General features: G+C 42.8%; 1 protein-coding gene across 4 annotated transcripts in view; it reads right to left on the bottom strand.

Annotated features, from left to right (window-relative positions):
* Positions 1–10,682, bottom strand: part of Ces4a (carboxylesterase 4A) — a 21,748-nt gene extending 11,066 nt beyond the window's left edge. For 3 of the 4 annotated variants that reach the window (XM_031337101.1, XM_031337104.1, XM_031337102.1), the window contains exons 1-2: positions 10,306–10,682; positions 3,203–3,404 (exon numbers count right to left, since the gene is read on the bottom strand). In XM_031337101.1, the coding sequence (XP_031192961.1) occupies positions 3,203–3,404; positions 10,306–10,384 (281 nt within the window). In that variant the 5' untranslated portion in view covers positions 10,385–10,682. Of the gene's footprint in view, positions 1–1,236; positions 1,264–3,202; positions 3,405–10,305 lie in introns of those variants that run through there. The other variant, XM_031337105.1, reaches the window with a different exon arrangement.
* Positions 10,683–17,065: the final 6,383 nt, after the last annotated feature.

Genomic DNA, 17,065 nt, shown 5'->3' with positions numbered 1-17,065 from the left:
TCCCTAACCTAAAGAAAGAGATACCCAAGAACATACAAGAAGCCTACAGAACTCCAAATAGACTGGACCAGAAAAAGGATTCCTCCCATCACATAATAATCAAAACACCAAATGCACTAAACAAAGAAAAAATTTTAAAAGCAGTAAGGGAAAAAGGTCAAGTAACATATAAAGGCAGGCCTATCAGAATTACACCAGACCTCTCACCAGAGACTATGAAAGCTAGAAGATCCTGGGCAGATGTCATACAGACCCTACAAGAACACAAATGCCAGCCCAGGCTACTATACCCAGCAAAACTCTCAATTACCATAGATGGAGAAACCAAGATATTCCATGACAAAACCAAATTTACACAATATCTTTCCACACATCCAGTCTTACAAAGGATAATAGATGGAAAACATCAACACAAGGAGCGAAACTACACCCTAGAAGAAGCAAGAAAGTAATCTTTCAACAAATCCACACAAACCTAATTCTACCTCTTACAACAAAAACAACAGGAAGTAACAATTACTTTTTCTTAATATCTTAATATGAAAATTAATATTACTAACATATCCTAATCGATTGAAATACAAAAATATGAGGAATTAGAAATTTGTTGGCTGTCATCCAGTGGTCTCTCTGATTTGGTAACTGGAGAAATAGGTCCAATATTGTACAATCCATATACACTTTCTGCTTGTTTGTACCAGACAGTGTCTTGCTAGATACCACATAATGCTCTTGAAATCATGCTTCTCCTATCTCAGCCTCTCTATTAGTAGGGTTGTTTACTTGATGTTTTTACACTATACTATGGTTTTCAGAACAGCTTACATATTTCAAAATTATTTATACAGCCAAAAGAAATGCAGACAATTAACTTGGGAGGTGGCTTGTAAGAGAACAACAAAGAGTGAGACTGAATGCTTTGCTTGATGTTTGTAACTATTGAATCAAGTTTGAAGAAGAGGGCTTTATAAGTTACTCTTTCTTTGAGATGAATGCTTTTCAAAATCATCACAGCCAATGAACCAGATTCTTACCCTCACCTAATGTCTGTGCCACCCTCCAAGCAGAACCATTGTTCATTGAAACAGTTGGTGAATGACTTTATGGATAGACCATCTTAATACCTACACCATTTCTTAAATGAATGTAACCTGTTCTATGTGGACTAAGAATGATGACAATCACTCAAGTCAAATAGCTTGACCATAGCAGGAAGTCTGTATCCAAAAATCATACCTACAATTCATTTCTTGGTGCAGCAGAACTGTCAACTCTCAGCTTAGCTACGATGGAGGTAAAATCCTTTGGTGATGTGAGGGTCATTGAAGTACAGCCTTATTACAATGAAATCCAATGTCTAAAAATTGTTCTTATTTTGGGCTTGTACCCAAATAAACAAACAAAACAGACAAAAAGACTTTATATACTTATGTTCATTTAAAGAAAATACTAGTAGTGATGAATTATTTTAAAAAATACAGTTAATATGTTTGGAGTTATTTAAAATTTATATTGAGAAAAACATTTATTTTCAGTATTGATGTACACAAGCATCTACATAAGACTGTTAAATTGATTGTTGTTTTATATCGAACATCTTTTATAATACTCATTTTTATTATTATAATATTTTATAAAGTTTAAAGAATATGACAAAAAGATATTATGTTATTGAAGGGGGATCTCTGAGAGGAGTTGGGGTACAAAAGGGAAACAAGAATGTGATTTAATTCTGTTTACTTAAAATATGCTTTTTTTTTTCTTTTTTTGGTTTTTCGAGACACGGTTTCTCATAGCCCTGACTGTTCTGAAACTCCCTCTGTAAACCAGACTGGCCTCAAATTCAGAAATCCACCTGCCTCTGCCTCCCAAGTGCTGGGATTAAAGGCGTGCACCACCACCGCCCAGCTAAAATATGTTTTTAAATGTTAACAAATTCAGATAAATTGAAATCATGTATCTTTTCTCATCATAATGCAATAAAAGTTAAAAAAGGGGCTGGTGAGATGGCTCATCAGGCAAGAGCACCAACTGCTCTTCCAAAGGTCCTGAGTTCAAATCCCAGCAACCACATGGTGGCTCACAACCATCCATAATGAGATCTGACGCTCTCTTCTGGTGTGTCTGAAGGCAGTTACAGTGTACTTACATATTAATAATAAATAAATCTTTGGGCCTGAGTGAGCAGGGCCAACTGGAGGGAGCAGAGGTCCTTAAAGTCAATTCCCAACAATCAGATGAAGGCTCACAACTATCTGTACAGCTATAGTGTGTACTCATATACATAAAATAAATAAATAAATCTTTAAAACCCATGTATTATAATAAATTATTATATGTGTAATACATAACATATAACACATAACATAATATATAACATATAACACATATAGTATATAACATACAACATATGCTATATACTATATACTGTATATTTAAGCCCCAGTATATATTGCTTGAAATTGAGCCTGTACCTCACTCATGGTTGGCATAGACCAAAACCCTTGGTCTCTTGTTGATCATGTCATAACAGTGGAACTCTTCCTAAAAATAGGCATTGATGTGGGAGATATAGGACTTTTTCTTTTTAAAATACCACCTGATACTTAGATTCTAAACTCTGTGCTTTAACCCACTGATGCTGAACATTGTTAATGATTGCCACACAATGTTCTGGACAGATGATTATTCAGTAGTCTGAGTAAACGGTAAATATATTTGTTTTGGCTGAACTGCCAAACCTAGGCATCCAAAGGGTAATCCTTGTTGTTCAAGTCTTGCTATGTGAAGGCTGCAGGCAAAACTGAAATAGCCCTTGAAGTTCTCATCTTGGAGCGCCCTCTGCAGGAAGTGTCTGGTAGTATCGTGTGGGTTTGTTAATGGAGCCTATTCATCGTCTATAGATGTGGGGGTGTGGCTGAGAACTGGTGGTGGGGTACGTTTGGGAAATCAGCCTCCCAGAAGGTCCTGTGGCACAGCCAGTCACCACATCCCCCTTGTCTAGATCTCTCTCACTCGAACTCAACACTACGAGCATTCCTTAAATGCCATTTGGTCTAATCTCATCGCAGAGCTTTGGAAACTGAGGCCAAGAATGGGTTTGCTATAGTCACAGGGTGTTTCTAGTGAGATACTCTAGGCACTGGTCCGCTCTACCTCTCAGGCCTGCTCATCTACCAGCCCACAGTCCTCTGGTACTTACGAAGGTGGGTAGGTGGTGGCATCTCTGATGCCGTCCCACGGTATCGGGGGCTCTGGAGGAGCAAACCTGCGGATGCCCACCGGAGGTTTAGAGAAGGGGACTCCCAGGAACACTTGGATGCGTGTATCTCCCACATGTACTTGCTTTCCTTGTAGGATGCCATGTTTGGTGATCAGGAGAGGTTCCTTGGTGTGCAAAGCACCTGGGGAGAGAAGAGGGACTGTCACTCTCAGCCATGGATGGGATTCTGGTACATCTGCCATAGAATCTATTCTCCCCTCCTTTCTCCTCTCTTTCTTCTCTTCCCTGTCTCTCTCCAGAGTCTCACTACATAACTCAAGCTTGTTTTGAACCCATCATCCTTCTAACCCAGTTTTGCAAATGCTGCAATTGCAAGAGTACCACCAGACTCAAGTAGCTGCTGCTGCTTGCTTTATATTGGTATGTATACACATGCACATACAATGCACATGCACCCACCTCTACACCCATATACATATACAAACACATAACATAAACATATATATATGCGCATCATATACAAATACACACATATATCAACAAATCAATTATTATTACTTAAATATTTCAAAATCTTATGCTTATGAGTATTTTGCATGTATGTACAACACTATACCGTATGGAGAATAGGGTGTTGGGTTCTCTAGAACTGGAGTTACAGACAACTGTAGGATGCTATGTTGGTGCTGGGAATTGAATCTGGCTTTTTTTGCAAGAGCAGCCAGTGCTCTTAACTGCTGAGCCATCTCTCTAGCCCTTGGTCAACTACTTTTTAATATGTGTGTGTTCATGTGTAAAGTGCATGTATGTCTGTGTGTAGGTGCACATGTGTTCTTGCGCATATAGAGACCTGAGGTTGACATCAGGTGTCTTAGTTGATTGCTTTCTACCATATGTACTGAGACAGGATCTGTTGTGCAGCCCAGAGCTTGCCATCATTTTGTTTAGTCTGTTAGACATCTTGGTTCAGAGATTCCATGTTTCTGCACTCCCCCACCCCCGTGGGTTGGGGTTGCAGGTATAGGCAGGGGATACCACGCAGGTTTTTAAATTGTTTCTGGAGGTCTGAATATTGGTCCTTATGCAGCAAGTGCACTTATTTTACACACACACACACATGCACACACACACACTGCAAACATACGCAAACCTTAGACAGCTTTTGGAATAGATATGAGATAGACTAATTGAATGCAGCCTTTGTCTATGAATAGACTCTTCTTCTAGGCTCTTATCCTGCCCCACTTGTACTGCCAAGTATTGGTGAGGCCTCACACTCATTGTCCCTTTCTAAGTGCCCTTGTCTGTTTCTTCCTCTCCCCCCTTATCAAAAACAGAGTTGCTCTTTGTTTCTGTTCCTTGGAACTCATTCAGTAAAGTGACAGAATGCAAATACGATCCAAGTTATTACTTATCCTAGCCATGGTTCAGAATCATTTAGGAATTGATGCAAAATAGAGATTCCCCAAGCCAGGCAAGGTAGCACACACCTGAAATCATAGCTCTTGGGAGGCAGAGGCAGGAAGATCATGAGTTCAAGATCACCCTTGGCTACATGAGTTCAAGGCCATTTGGACTTCATGAGATCATGTTTTAAAAACATCCATCAGCTGGACAGTGGTGGCGCACACCTTTAATCCCAGCACTTGGGAGGCAGAGGCAGGCTGATTTCTGAGTTCGGGGCCAGCCTGGTCTACAGAGTGAGTTCCAGGACAGCCAGGGCTATATAGAGAAACCCTGTCTTGAAAAACCAAAAAAACAAAACAAAACAAAACAAAACAAAACAAAAAACTGGTCTTGAAGGAAGAAGGCAGAAAATGATAGAACAGGACATCCAACATTGTCCTCTGGCTTCTGCTTGCACAAGCATACCTGAATACATGTGTTCACATACACCATACACACATGCATGCACCCATGAAACAACCCTTGTGATCCTCCTGCCTCAGCCTCATAAGCGCTGGGCTTATAGATGTGTACCATCTCCTGGTGCCCCAAATTCTTCTACAGACACATGGAAATAAGCTCAAAGGCTCACATCACGTATAGAATATCTCCTGACTTGTGTAAACTATGGAGCTTGTCAACTTCCCAGGCTCTGGGTAGCTAGTCACAACCATGTGAAAGAGTTCTAAATCACTGCTGAGGGGTGGCATGGTGAGTCCAATGTCAGCTCTGTTACCAGAGGGAGCACAGAAGTGCTTATGAAAACAATATTCTAAACCAGCTGTGGTGGCACACCTGTAATCCAGAGCTTGGGATGCAGAGGAAGGAGAATCACTAGTGTAAGGCCTGGAGTTCAAGGATGGAGAGATGGTTCAGTGGGTAGAGACATTTTCTGTGCGAGAGTGAGGACTTGTTTTTTTTTTAAATTAGATGTTTTCTTTATTTACAATATCTCCTTTCCCAGGTTCCCCTCCAAAAATAAAATAAAATAAAATAAAATAAAAAAACAAAAACTAAAACAAATTCCTGTTCCTTCCCCCCTCCCCCTGCTCACCATCCCACCCTCTCCTGCTTACTGGCCCTGGCATTCTCCTACACTGGAGCATAGAACCTTCACAGGGCCAAGGGCCTCTCCTCTCATTGATGACTGACTTGGCCACCCTCTGCTATACATATGCTACTGGAGCCATGAGTCCCACCATGTGTACTCTTTGGTTGGAGTTTTAGTCCCTGGGAGCTCTGAGGGTACTAGTTAGTTCATATTGTTGTTTGTCCTAAGGGGCTACAAACCCTTCAGCTCCTTGGATCCTTTCTCTAGCTCCTTTATTGGGAACCCTGTACTCAGTCCAATGGATGGCTGTGAGCCTCTACATCTGTGTTAGTCAGGTACTGTCAGAGCCTCTCAGGAGACAGCTATATCAGGCTCCCATCATCCAGAACTTGCTGGTATTCACAATAGTGTCTAGATTTGATGATTGAATATGGGAAGGATTCCCAGATGGAGCAGTCTCTGAATTGCCCTTCCTTCAGTCTCTGCTCCATAGTTAGACTCTGCAACTCCTTCCATGGGAATTTTGTTCCCCCTTCTAAGAAGGAACGAGGTATCTACACTTTGGTTTTCCTTCTTGAGTTTCTTATGGTTTGTGGTTTGTACTTTGTGTATTCTGATCTTCTGGGCTAATATCTATTATCAGAGAGTGTATACCATGTATGTTCTTTTGTGATTGGGTTACCTCACTCAGGATGATATTCTCCAGATCCATCCATTTCCCCAAGAATTTTATAAATTTATTGTTTTTAATAGCTGAGTAGTACTACATTGTGTAGATGCACACCACATTTTCTGTATCCATTCCTCTGTTAAGGAACATCTGGGTCGTTTCCAGTTTCTGGCTATTATAAATAAGGTTGCTATGAACAAGAAAGTGGGGAAGAGCCTCGAGCACATAGGCACAGGGGAAAATATCCTGAACAGAACACCAATAGCTTATGCTCTAAGATCAAGAATTGACAAATGGGACCTCATGAAATTGCAAAGCTTCTGTAAGGCAAAGGACACCGTCAATAGGATGAAAAGGCAACCAACAAATTGGGAAAAGATCTTTACCAATCCTATATCTGATAGAAGGCTAATATCCAATATATACAAAGAACTTATGAAGTTAGACTCCAGAGAACCAAATAACCCTATTAAAAAATGGGATACAGAGCTAAACAAAGAATTCTCAACTGACGAATACCGAATGGTTGAGAAGCACCTAAAGAAATGTTCAACATCATTAGTCATCAGGGAAATGCAAACCAAAACAACCCTGAGATTCCACCTCACACCAGTTAGGATGGCTAAGATAAAAACTCAGGTGACAGCAGATGCTGGCGAGGTTGTGGAGAAAGAGTAAAATTCCTTCATTGCTGGTGGAACTGCAAGCTGGTACAACCACTCTGGAAATCAGTTTGGCGGTTCCTCCAGAAATTGGAGATAGTATCACCAGAGGACCCAGCTATACCATTCCCACTTCTGGGCATATACCCAGAAGACGCTCCAACATGTAATAAGGACCTGGGTTTTATTCCTTAGAACCCACATAGAAGCTGAATGCATTGGCAGAAGTATGTCACTCTGCTCTTAAAGCGAGACAGGTAGCGGGATCTTTGCAATCCTTTGAGCCAGCTAGACTGACATACCCAGCAGGGGATGGTAAACAACAAAGAGACCTTGGGTCAAACAAGGGGGATGGTGAAAACTCAAGACTGTTTTCTGAGCCTATATTTACATACACTAATATGCTTCCCCCCCCCATTCCTTCTTTTCCTCTGTCTGTCTCTCTCTGTCTCTGTCTCTCTGTCACACACACACACATACACACACACACACAAACTTTATACTAGGCTAGATAGTAAGACCTCTGGGGGGAAAAATGAAAATAAAGAACTCACAGCCATACAAAATAAAAATCAATATTCCTGGGGCTGGAGAGATGGCTCAGTGATTAAGAAGAGCACTCATTGTTCTTGCAGAGGGACCTGAGTTCTGTTCCCAGCATCTATTCCACATGGCTCACAATCACCTTTAAGCATAACTCCAGGAGATGAGGTACCTCTGGCCTCTGTGGGAACACTCATATCCTTGAACACACACACACACACACACACACACACACACACACGATTAATTTTTCTTAATTAAAAATTCTTTTATATCACCAATACTAGTATCCATACATCACTAGTATCCATAAAGTACTATCAAGGCCTAGAATTACAGATGTCACCTAAAAAATTAGTGAATGACAGCACTAAGTTCTGGAGGTGACACAGTGAAAAGGACATTCACATGTAGTGCAGGTGGAGGACAAAGTAACACAATACCTTGGAAAAACAACTTGGCAAAATATATAAGGCATCATAAAATATCCATGTGCTTTGATGGAGTGACTTCACTTTAAAGCAGAAAGTGTTTCTTTAGAAAAAAATCAGTATTTTTTGAACTGTGAAAACATAGCACATCAGCCATAGTTTATTGAGGTATAAACTATGCACATAGCAAGATGCTCATATATTACCTGTACAATTCTGTATGATGCTAGTTACACACAACCTATTCTTATCAGGATCTAGAACATCCCCAGCAACTGATGAGCTACTTGATTAAAGCAAAAATTGATCTGAACTCCAGTGGATGCTGGAGCCTCATTCATGTCTATGAACTAAGCAAAGTAAATAAAAACTTAATCTATGACCACTTTCCATAAGAATTTAAGTGGAAAAAATAAGCAGAGTATAAAACTGCAGGGCAGGAGCTGAGTAGTGGTGGCACATGCCTTAAAGCCCAGCAATTGGGAGGCAGAGGCAGGTGGATTTCTGAGTTTGAGGCCAGCCTGGTCTACAGAGTGAGTTCCAGGACAGCCAGGGCTACACAGAGAAACCCTGTCTCAGAAACAAAACAAAACAAAACAAAACAAAACAAAACAAAACAAAACAAAACAAAACACCGTAGAGCAGGGAGCTAGAGAGATGGCTCAGCGGGTAAGAGCACTGACTGTTCTTCCAAAGGTCCTGAGTTCAAATCCCAGCAACCACATGGTGGCTCACAACCACCTGTAATGAGATCTGACGCCCTCTTCTGGTGTGTCTGAAGACAGCTACAGTGAATTACACCAGAGCGAGCAGGTGGAGTGAGCAGGGCCGTCCTGAGTTCAATTCCCAGCAGCCACATGATGGCTCATGGCCATCTATACAGCTACAATGTACTCATACACATTAAATAAATAAATAAATATTTTTAAAAAAGAGCATCTTCCAGAGGACCTGAGTTTAATTCCCAACACCCACATGGCAGCTCACAACCGTCTGGAACCCCAGTTCCAGGAGAATCTGACACCCTTTAGAAACACATGAGGGTAAAATACCAACACACATTAAAATAAAAAACAAACCACCGACAACAGCAGCAACAACAAAACTGTAGGGCCAGCAGCATGGTTCAGAGGACAAGGGTATGTGGTGCCAAGCCTGATGATTTGAGTTTGAGCTCTGAGATCCATTTGGTAGAGGACAAAATGGACTCTTGTGATTTGTCCTCTAACCTCCACAAGTGTGCTATGGCATGTACAAGTAAGAATATACATGAACACACACACATGCACAAGCACACACATACACAAGCATGCACACACACTCATGTACACACACACACACAGACTCAAGAAATATAACTTTAATAACATTTTAAAACTAAAATACCACAGCTATGTGTATACAGGAAGGTAATACCACAGAATACTAAAAAGCAGTTTTTGTCAAAACTCTAAAAAAATCTAAAACAGGCCAGGCAGTGGCGGTGCACACCTTTAACCCCAGCACTTGGGAGGCAGAAGCAGGCAGATTTCTGAGTTTGAGGCCAGCCTGGTCTACAGAGTGAGTTCCAGGACAGCCAGGGCTACACAGAGAAACCCTGTCCCGAAAAAAAAAAAAAAAAAAAAAAAAAAAAGAAACTAAAATAAAAGAAAAAAAACTGATGTAATTTTTTTAGGCAAAATAAATTTACAATAGAGGTCAGAGCAGTGGTCACTTTGGAGGTGTTGATTGGGGAATGGCACATAGGATACTGGCAATATTCTAGATTTTGGTCAGAATGGTGGTCACATCATCTACACCTATACCTATATTTATAGCTTCAGATATGTGCACCTTGCTGTATATCTAGCTAATACCTCAATAAACAGTTGTTAACATGTTATGTTGTTTTCACAGTTCAGAGGATAACACTCATTTTAGAAAGAAAGACACTGGGGAGAAAGACACAGACAGAGGCCATAGAGGGTACAGGGAGGTGGAAGTGAGACTTTTGCTTAGGAGAAAGAAGGCAGGGAGGAGTGGGGAAAGGCCAGAAGGAAGGACAGGGACAGGTCACATTCTCAGACCCCTTGCTGATCCCAGGAGGTAGGAGGTACAGTCCTCACTTTGCAGAGCAGTCCTGGGGCTCAGAGAGGACAAATGACTTGCTCAGACTTCCAACTAGTAGCACACAAGTGCTCTAAAACATTGCCCTCCATCTGTTTAGACCTTACCTAAGCCCCACTGTCCAGAAGTGGCTGATCTGGGACTGGCACCTCCAGCAGAGGTGAAGATCTTACCTAAAGCTGTCTGGACAACCAGGCACAGGGTGAGGCTCAAGCCCAGAATTGGCTTCATGCTCCAGCCAGCTTCTGCCATGGGCTGTTGGTGATGCCCACACTTCTGGGGTCAGAAGGGAGCTCTGAGTACAGTGTGTAAACACCAGAGAGTTCTGCCTTTATCTTCTCGATTCCCATCATCAGAGGTTGGGGCTGGAGGAGTTATGACCAGCTTCTTGCCAGCTGTGGAGCTTTGTCCCTCCTTCTTGGGGTGATAGGTCACACTGTATAGTTTGGGCTCTTCAACCAAACTGGCTTGCCTGCAATCCCTGCCCAGTTTGCTCATTTGGCAACGGCTTAAAAGTTTGGCTAGTACGAGTCAAGCTTCACCCATTGAGTAGGAGCCAAGACTGGAGCCCTCAGATATGCTCCGCGTGGATTTAAGAGGCCCCGGGCCTCCCTGATTGCCTTTGCTTTGTGCAGATTCTTGTATGTGCTTCTCTGCACGGGTTTCTCAGGCAGGAACATCATAGATGGTCAGACCGTGTCAGGAACAGGAAGTCAGTGTAGTGAGTATTCCCAGTCTCACATTCCCACTGGAGTCTAGATCTAAAGGCAACCATGAGAAGGTTCACTTAGTGAGACCAGGGTAGTGAATGAGGAAAGGTTTCCCAGGAATAAAGGTAGACCTTTGTGGAATTGGCCAGAAAAGGGAGATCGAGCTTGATGTTTACAGTAGCAAGTGTGGGGCTGGATGGGAAGAGATGGGTCCATTTTTATTAACATATCAGACAGGAGTCCTGGAGTCTTGGCATACCTTTGGGAGATGGGTATCTCAGGGTTTCTGTGCTGGGAGGCTGAAAGGTAAGGGCACGCCTTTCTTACTGACTTACAGTCTTCATCTCTGTAGATCTGGCAAGCCATTGACATGCACCATTTTCTTCAAGGCCCATTCACTGAGTTCTCAGAAATGTCCTTTATTGAAATCCTTACCCACACTTCCCATTGTGGTTTTTCCTCTCTCTTCAGGACTATGATGTTCACTGTCCAGTCATCATTGATTGGGCTCCATACTCCTCTAAGGAAGGCCTTAGACAGGCTCAGGTGGTTATTGCCTGCAAGGTCAACAGGGTATGTTGGATGTAACCAATTTCCTTATTGTCTGCTCATCATTCACAATGTTAGACTACAGCATCCCATTTGTTGGCATCAGGCTCTGGACTGGACAAGCCCCTCCATAATGGGCAATACTGTTTGGTCCTATATCCCTTTAAGAATAATTCCCATGGGAAGCTGGGAGAGATGATTCAGTCGGTAAAGTACTTGCCACACAAGCTTGGGGATCTGAGTTTAAGTTCCCAGGATCCATGTAAAGCTGGGCGTGGTAGCATGCATCTACACTCCCAGTGCTTCTACAGTGAGATGTGAGGCAGAAAACAGGAGAATCAGGGTAGCTCATGAGCCAGCTCAGAAAGTGTATGCAGCAGAAAAAGCCAACATGAAGAGCCCCTCTTAAACAAGGTTTGAGGTGAAGACCGACACCTGAGCTTGTTCTCTGACCTCTAAGTATGCACCAGGGCACATGCTCACACACACTCATGTAAACATGCACACACATGTACACACAACACAGACACAGACACAGACACATACAAACACATACACCCAGAGTGCTGGAGGAGGGGGAAGAAGAGGGATGTATAGCAAGGTACCATCTCCCAATTCCTCCCCAGTACAATCTTCTCATGCCCTTTCCAGCCTTAGATGGCCAAGGGGCCTGGGAATTATGCCTACACTCCCAGATGATTTTCTAGCAAATCCCATGTGCTGACATGGCTCATCTGCCATGACTTGGGTCTCAGAGGCAGTGGAGGCATCTCCTCCCTACCACACCCTCACAGTTGGCTAAGTAGGTATCCCATCTGATAGCAAGCATGGTCATGACACAACGTCTCCTCAAGTCGGATGACATGGAGCAAGAACCTGAAAATTGCCTATGTCCTTTGACTGAGAAATTTGATCCGAGAAGACTATCCAAAACACACAAAGACTTGTTGACATGTTGAGTCTCACAAAGCCTTGTTGACAACAACCTCACTCCCACACTACCGGAAAGAAAGCAAGAAGAAACAGGACAGCTACAGAAAACATGTGATCCAGGGCTGGTAATAACGAGTTTCATAAGCTTCTGCAGCATCAGCCATCTTAGTGTGGTGGTTCTAAGCTAGGCTGCCTGGGTTTGAACCCTAGTTCTGTCACTGTGTGGCTTTGGGTAAATCACTGGAGTTTCGGAACCACATATTCTCTACTTGAAAAATCCATACAAGAAGAGCACTAAGAATCTAAGGCTGCAGTAAGGACTAAGTGGATTATTGCACTGTTGGGAGACGTGGTCTTTATCCTCTGGTCTCAGCTTCCTAAGTGCTACGACTGCTAGCACAAATGAGTGCTACCTCATTTGGCTCAAGTAAAGCATACTTTCAATACTGTAAGGCCGGTTGTCTGTGCTGTCATCAAAAGTAAAACACTTCTGTGGTGTCTTTGGGGGATGGGATCCAGAAGTCCCTCCCTGCTGCCAGATACCAAAATCCTGGGATGCCCAAGCCTATTACATAAAACAGGGAAGTGTTAGCACATGACCTCTCTGCACCCTCCCCATGCTTCTTTTGCAGTACTGGGGTTGACACTATGGCTTGTATATGCCATGCATGTTTTCCTTCTTCCACTGAGCTGTACCCACAGCTGAAGCCTCGGCACCTTACTTTGATTTTGTGACAGGCTCTCCCCAAACTGTTTAGTCTGATCCCAAACTCACTGTGCAGCTCAGATGGATCTTGAGATCCTCCTGTCATGTACTTGCTGAAATTGAAGTGCGCGCCATAATCTTCAGATTCAAATGTATCGTCCTTAGACCATTTACAAGAGCCAGCACAGTGCAAGTGTTGTTAAATGGTCAATGGACCACATTGCTTATGGAATAACAACCATGAAAACAGTCTGTGCCTGTGTAGAACAGACACTCTCTCTATTTTTTTTTTTAAATTTTGATTTGTTGCCTTTGTGTTGTAGAATATATTCAATTTACAGTCGGTGGGGCCAAGGGATTCTTAACTAGTAAATATGCAAGGCAAACTGGTGCATGAGAAAAGGCCAGGGTGGCTCAATAATTCCAGCGGGTAGATTTTGAAGATGTATATTGTGTAGGACCAGCACCATCTATGCAAAGCACACATCAAAATAGTCTAGGCTAGTGGCTCAGGCCTGTAATTTAAGCTGCTTAAGAGATTAAGGCAGGAATAAACTCAAGGCTGACCTGAGCCATTTAGTGAGACCCTGCCTCAAAATAAAAAAAGGAGAAGGGAGGGTGAGAAGGTTCAAGGTGACTGCTGCCAAGTTTGAGTACTTGGGTTTGATGCCTTGGGATACCCCAGTGTAATGAGAGAATGACACCTGTAGGTTGTTCTCTGATCTCTGTCAGCGTGCCCTGTCACATATGCAGCACTGGCTCCCAAAAACATTTTAAAGGATGGATTTTGTTTTTTCAAGACAGAATTTTTTTCTGTGTAGCCTTGGTTGTCCTGGAACTCATTCTGTAGACCAGTAGGCTGGCCTCGAACTCAGAGATCTTCCTGATTCTGCCTCCTGAGTGCTGAGATTAAAGGCCACCACCGTCTGCCCAAATACATTTAAAAATGTGATTATTATTATTATATTTAGGTAAAAGAAGGTTGTGTGTCTTGGTTATGGCAGTACTTGTCTGTAATCTTAAACTGAGGGAGGCGGAAGAATTGAGAATTCTTGCAAGGGCTGCCTGGACAATTTAGCAAGATCTTGTCTCCAAATAAGAACTGAAGGAAGCGGAGGATATAGTTTAGGAGTAAAATGCTTTCCTAGCAAATGTGGGCCCTAAGTTCAACGTCTAACAACTGGAGAGAAAACCAAAACAAAACCAAGGTTGTAATGGGCCTGCTTTTCTCTGACTGGCTCCTCATTCTGCTGGGTCCCTGGGGGGCAGTGCTCATTCACATCAATAGCATGCTAGAGACCCTCTCCTGCTGCCACCAAGCTTCTTGATAAAATTAGCTTACTAAGATGCATCAAGTACCCTAGGAAGTCACTCAGAACAGGCCAAGCTTGGGGTAGTGACGGGCAGGGAGTGGTGAGAGAAGACAGGAAAGGAGGTGAGATCCCTCGCTAGGTCCTTAGTGGACCAGCCACACATAAACTCCCTCACCCAGCTGTGCCGATTCCTGGCCTGCTTTGCGTGGGCCTCTAGGACCCGACCTGCCAACAGCTGGCTCGACTCTTGCTGCCATTCCCCAGGGAAGAAATTACCTTTTACCTGGCCCACATGGAAAGCAGTTGTGTCAGGGCAGGAAACACTGATGACACGTCTGGGAAACATATGGCCTCATCCAGTACACGTAGTGCCCGGAGGATGTTGATCAGGTAGCCAGACGGCAGCTGGCTCTACTGCATCATTGTGTCAGAGTAAATATTAGCTCTTCCCGAGTCTCTTGATTTTCCTTTTCTATACATATTTTGAAGCCAGGTCTTGCTGTGTAGCCTGGGCTAGCCTCCAGCTTGCCATCTTCCTTCATCCACCTCCGGAGCGCTCGGACAATGGACATGCACCACCACACTGGCTTAGAGATTTGTTTGCCTTGTGCTCCTCTCTCTCTCTCTCTCTCTCTCTCTCTCTCTCTCTCTCTCTCTCTCTCTCTCTCTCTCTCTCTCTCTCTCTCTCTCTCGGCTCTCTCGCTCTCTCGCTCCCTCGCTCTCTCGCTCTCTCGCTCTCTCTTTCTCTTCTTTCCCACCCTTCTTCCCTCCCTTTTCCCTTTCTTCCTGTTTCCCTTTGTACGTTCATTTGTTCATTCGTTCCTTCCTTCTTTCCTTCCTTCCTTTGAAATAGTGTCTCATGTAGTCTAGGCTGTCCTTGAGCTCAATTTCTGATTCTTCTATTTCCTGAGTGCTGGAATCATAAGCAGGCCAGGTTCAATGCAGTGCTGGAGAGAACCCAGGGCTTTGTGCATGCTAGTCAAGGAGCCTACAAACTGAGCTACATTCCCAACTCCTGGCACAGAGGTTTTAGGGTCTGGCTGGACAAATGTAAAGCAGGCAACGATATGGAATGAACTCACCCTCTGAGTCTGACAGATGGGACTCCAAGCTCACTTAGCTGTTCACTGTCCATGTGTTTCAGAGAACCTTTCTGAGACTCAGTGGTCAAACGTGCAAAATAAAGCCAGTAACGGCTAATTCTGATTACTGTTGTAAAAGATTCCACAAGTCACTGTGAAGTATAGTGGGCACGACTTTCTGGGGCACATGAGAGTATACTAGAAGTCGATATATGTGTTTTCTCCATAGTCGAGGCTATTTGACTGTTTGGAGAGGAAAGTCATAGGCATTCTCTTGGCTGCTTTGTGGGTTCTTTTTTATTCTAACCTTCCCCATCTCTCTCCTTTTTCCTTTTCAACTCCCTAACACCAGGCAGGAGAGAAAAAAGGATAGAAGGGAGGGAGAGAGAGAGACAGAGAGACACAGAGAGAGAGAGAGAGACAGAGAGAAGAAAAGAAATATCCTCAAATTAAGTCAGGGGGTAGGAAAGGGAGTGATGACATCATTAGACTACTTCCTGCTGATCGGGGATTCGAGTTACTTGGGGCAAGTTTGAGCTTTACCATTAGCATATGAAATTTCTTATTTTTGTCTCTTCATACACTACAACTTGACAAACAGCAACCAATAGCATTCAACCACCAACCAGCCAACCAGGCCCTTCTATCAGAGCTCTAGCAAATATATCGAATATATATATATATATATATATATATATATATATATATATATATGTATGTATATATATATGTATGTGTGTGTGTGTGTGTGTATATATATATATATATATATATATATATATATATATACACTCTGAAAAGTTCCCAGAACTCCAAATGTCACACATTCACAGAACCTATCTGCAGCTGGCAAAATCATGCCTCTGCTAGAGCATGAGGCAAATCATAGTCAGCTGCTGTGGACAATCTGAGGCAGCGCCTTATCCCACACTTGGGATTAAAAGGAAAACACATTCTTATAAGATTGCTGTGTTTTTGAAAAAAATAATTTTTATCTTTCATGCATTGGTGTTTTGGCTGCATGTATGTCTGTGAAGGTGTGAAGGTGTCAGATCATGTAGTTACAGACAGTTGCAAGCTGACATGTGGATGCTGGGAATCGAACCCCAGTCCTCTGGAAGAATAGTCAGTGCTCTTACCCGCTGAACTCTTTCTCCAGCACCCATATTGCTGCATTTTTAAAAGAAATCAAAATTCTCACCCTAGAAAGTTGTCATACAGAAGGTAGTACTACAGCCAGACATGATGTTCCCTTCAGTCCTTGAGAGGCTGAGTCAGGAAGATGAAGACTTTGAGGCCAACCTGGGCTACATAACAAGACACACATTTCAAAACACTAAAAGCTGGGGCTAGGCACGGTGACTCAAGGCCTGAAATCCCAGCTTCTAAGGAGCCTGAAGCAGGAAGATCACAGATTGAGGCTCTCCTGAGCTACATGTTAAGTTCAGGGCCAACTTGTGAGACTTAGAGAGACAGTGTCTCAAAATAAAAAGAAAGTGGTAGCGATATAGTCAGTAGGAGAGAACTTGCCTGAATTCCATCTCTAGCAGGACTTGGCTGGGAAGAGTGATTGGGTTATAAAAGGTGTATATATACTTCTATAAATATATAGAAGTACAAAGTATTTTTCAATGACAGCA

Source organism: Mastomys coucha, unplaced genomic scaffold, assembly GCF_008632895.1.
Source record: "Mastomys coucha isolate ucsf_1 unplaced genomic scaffold, UCSF_Mcou_1 pScaffold22, whole genome shotgun sequence".
NCBI lineage: Eukaryota > Metazoa > Chordata > Mammalia > Rodentia > Muridae > Mastomys > Mastomys coucha.
Note: the sequence above shows the minus strand (reverse complement) of the source record. Positions and strands in the feature narration are given on the sequence as shown.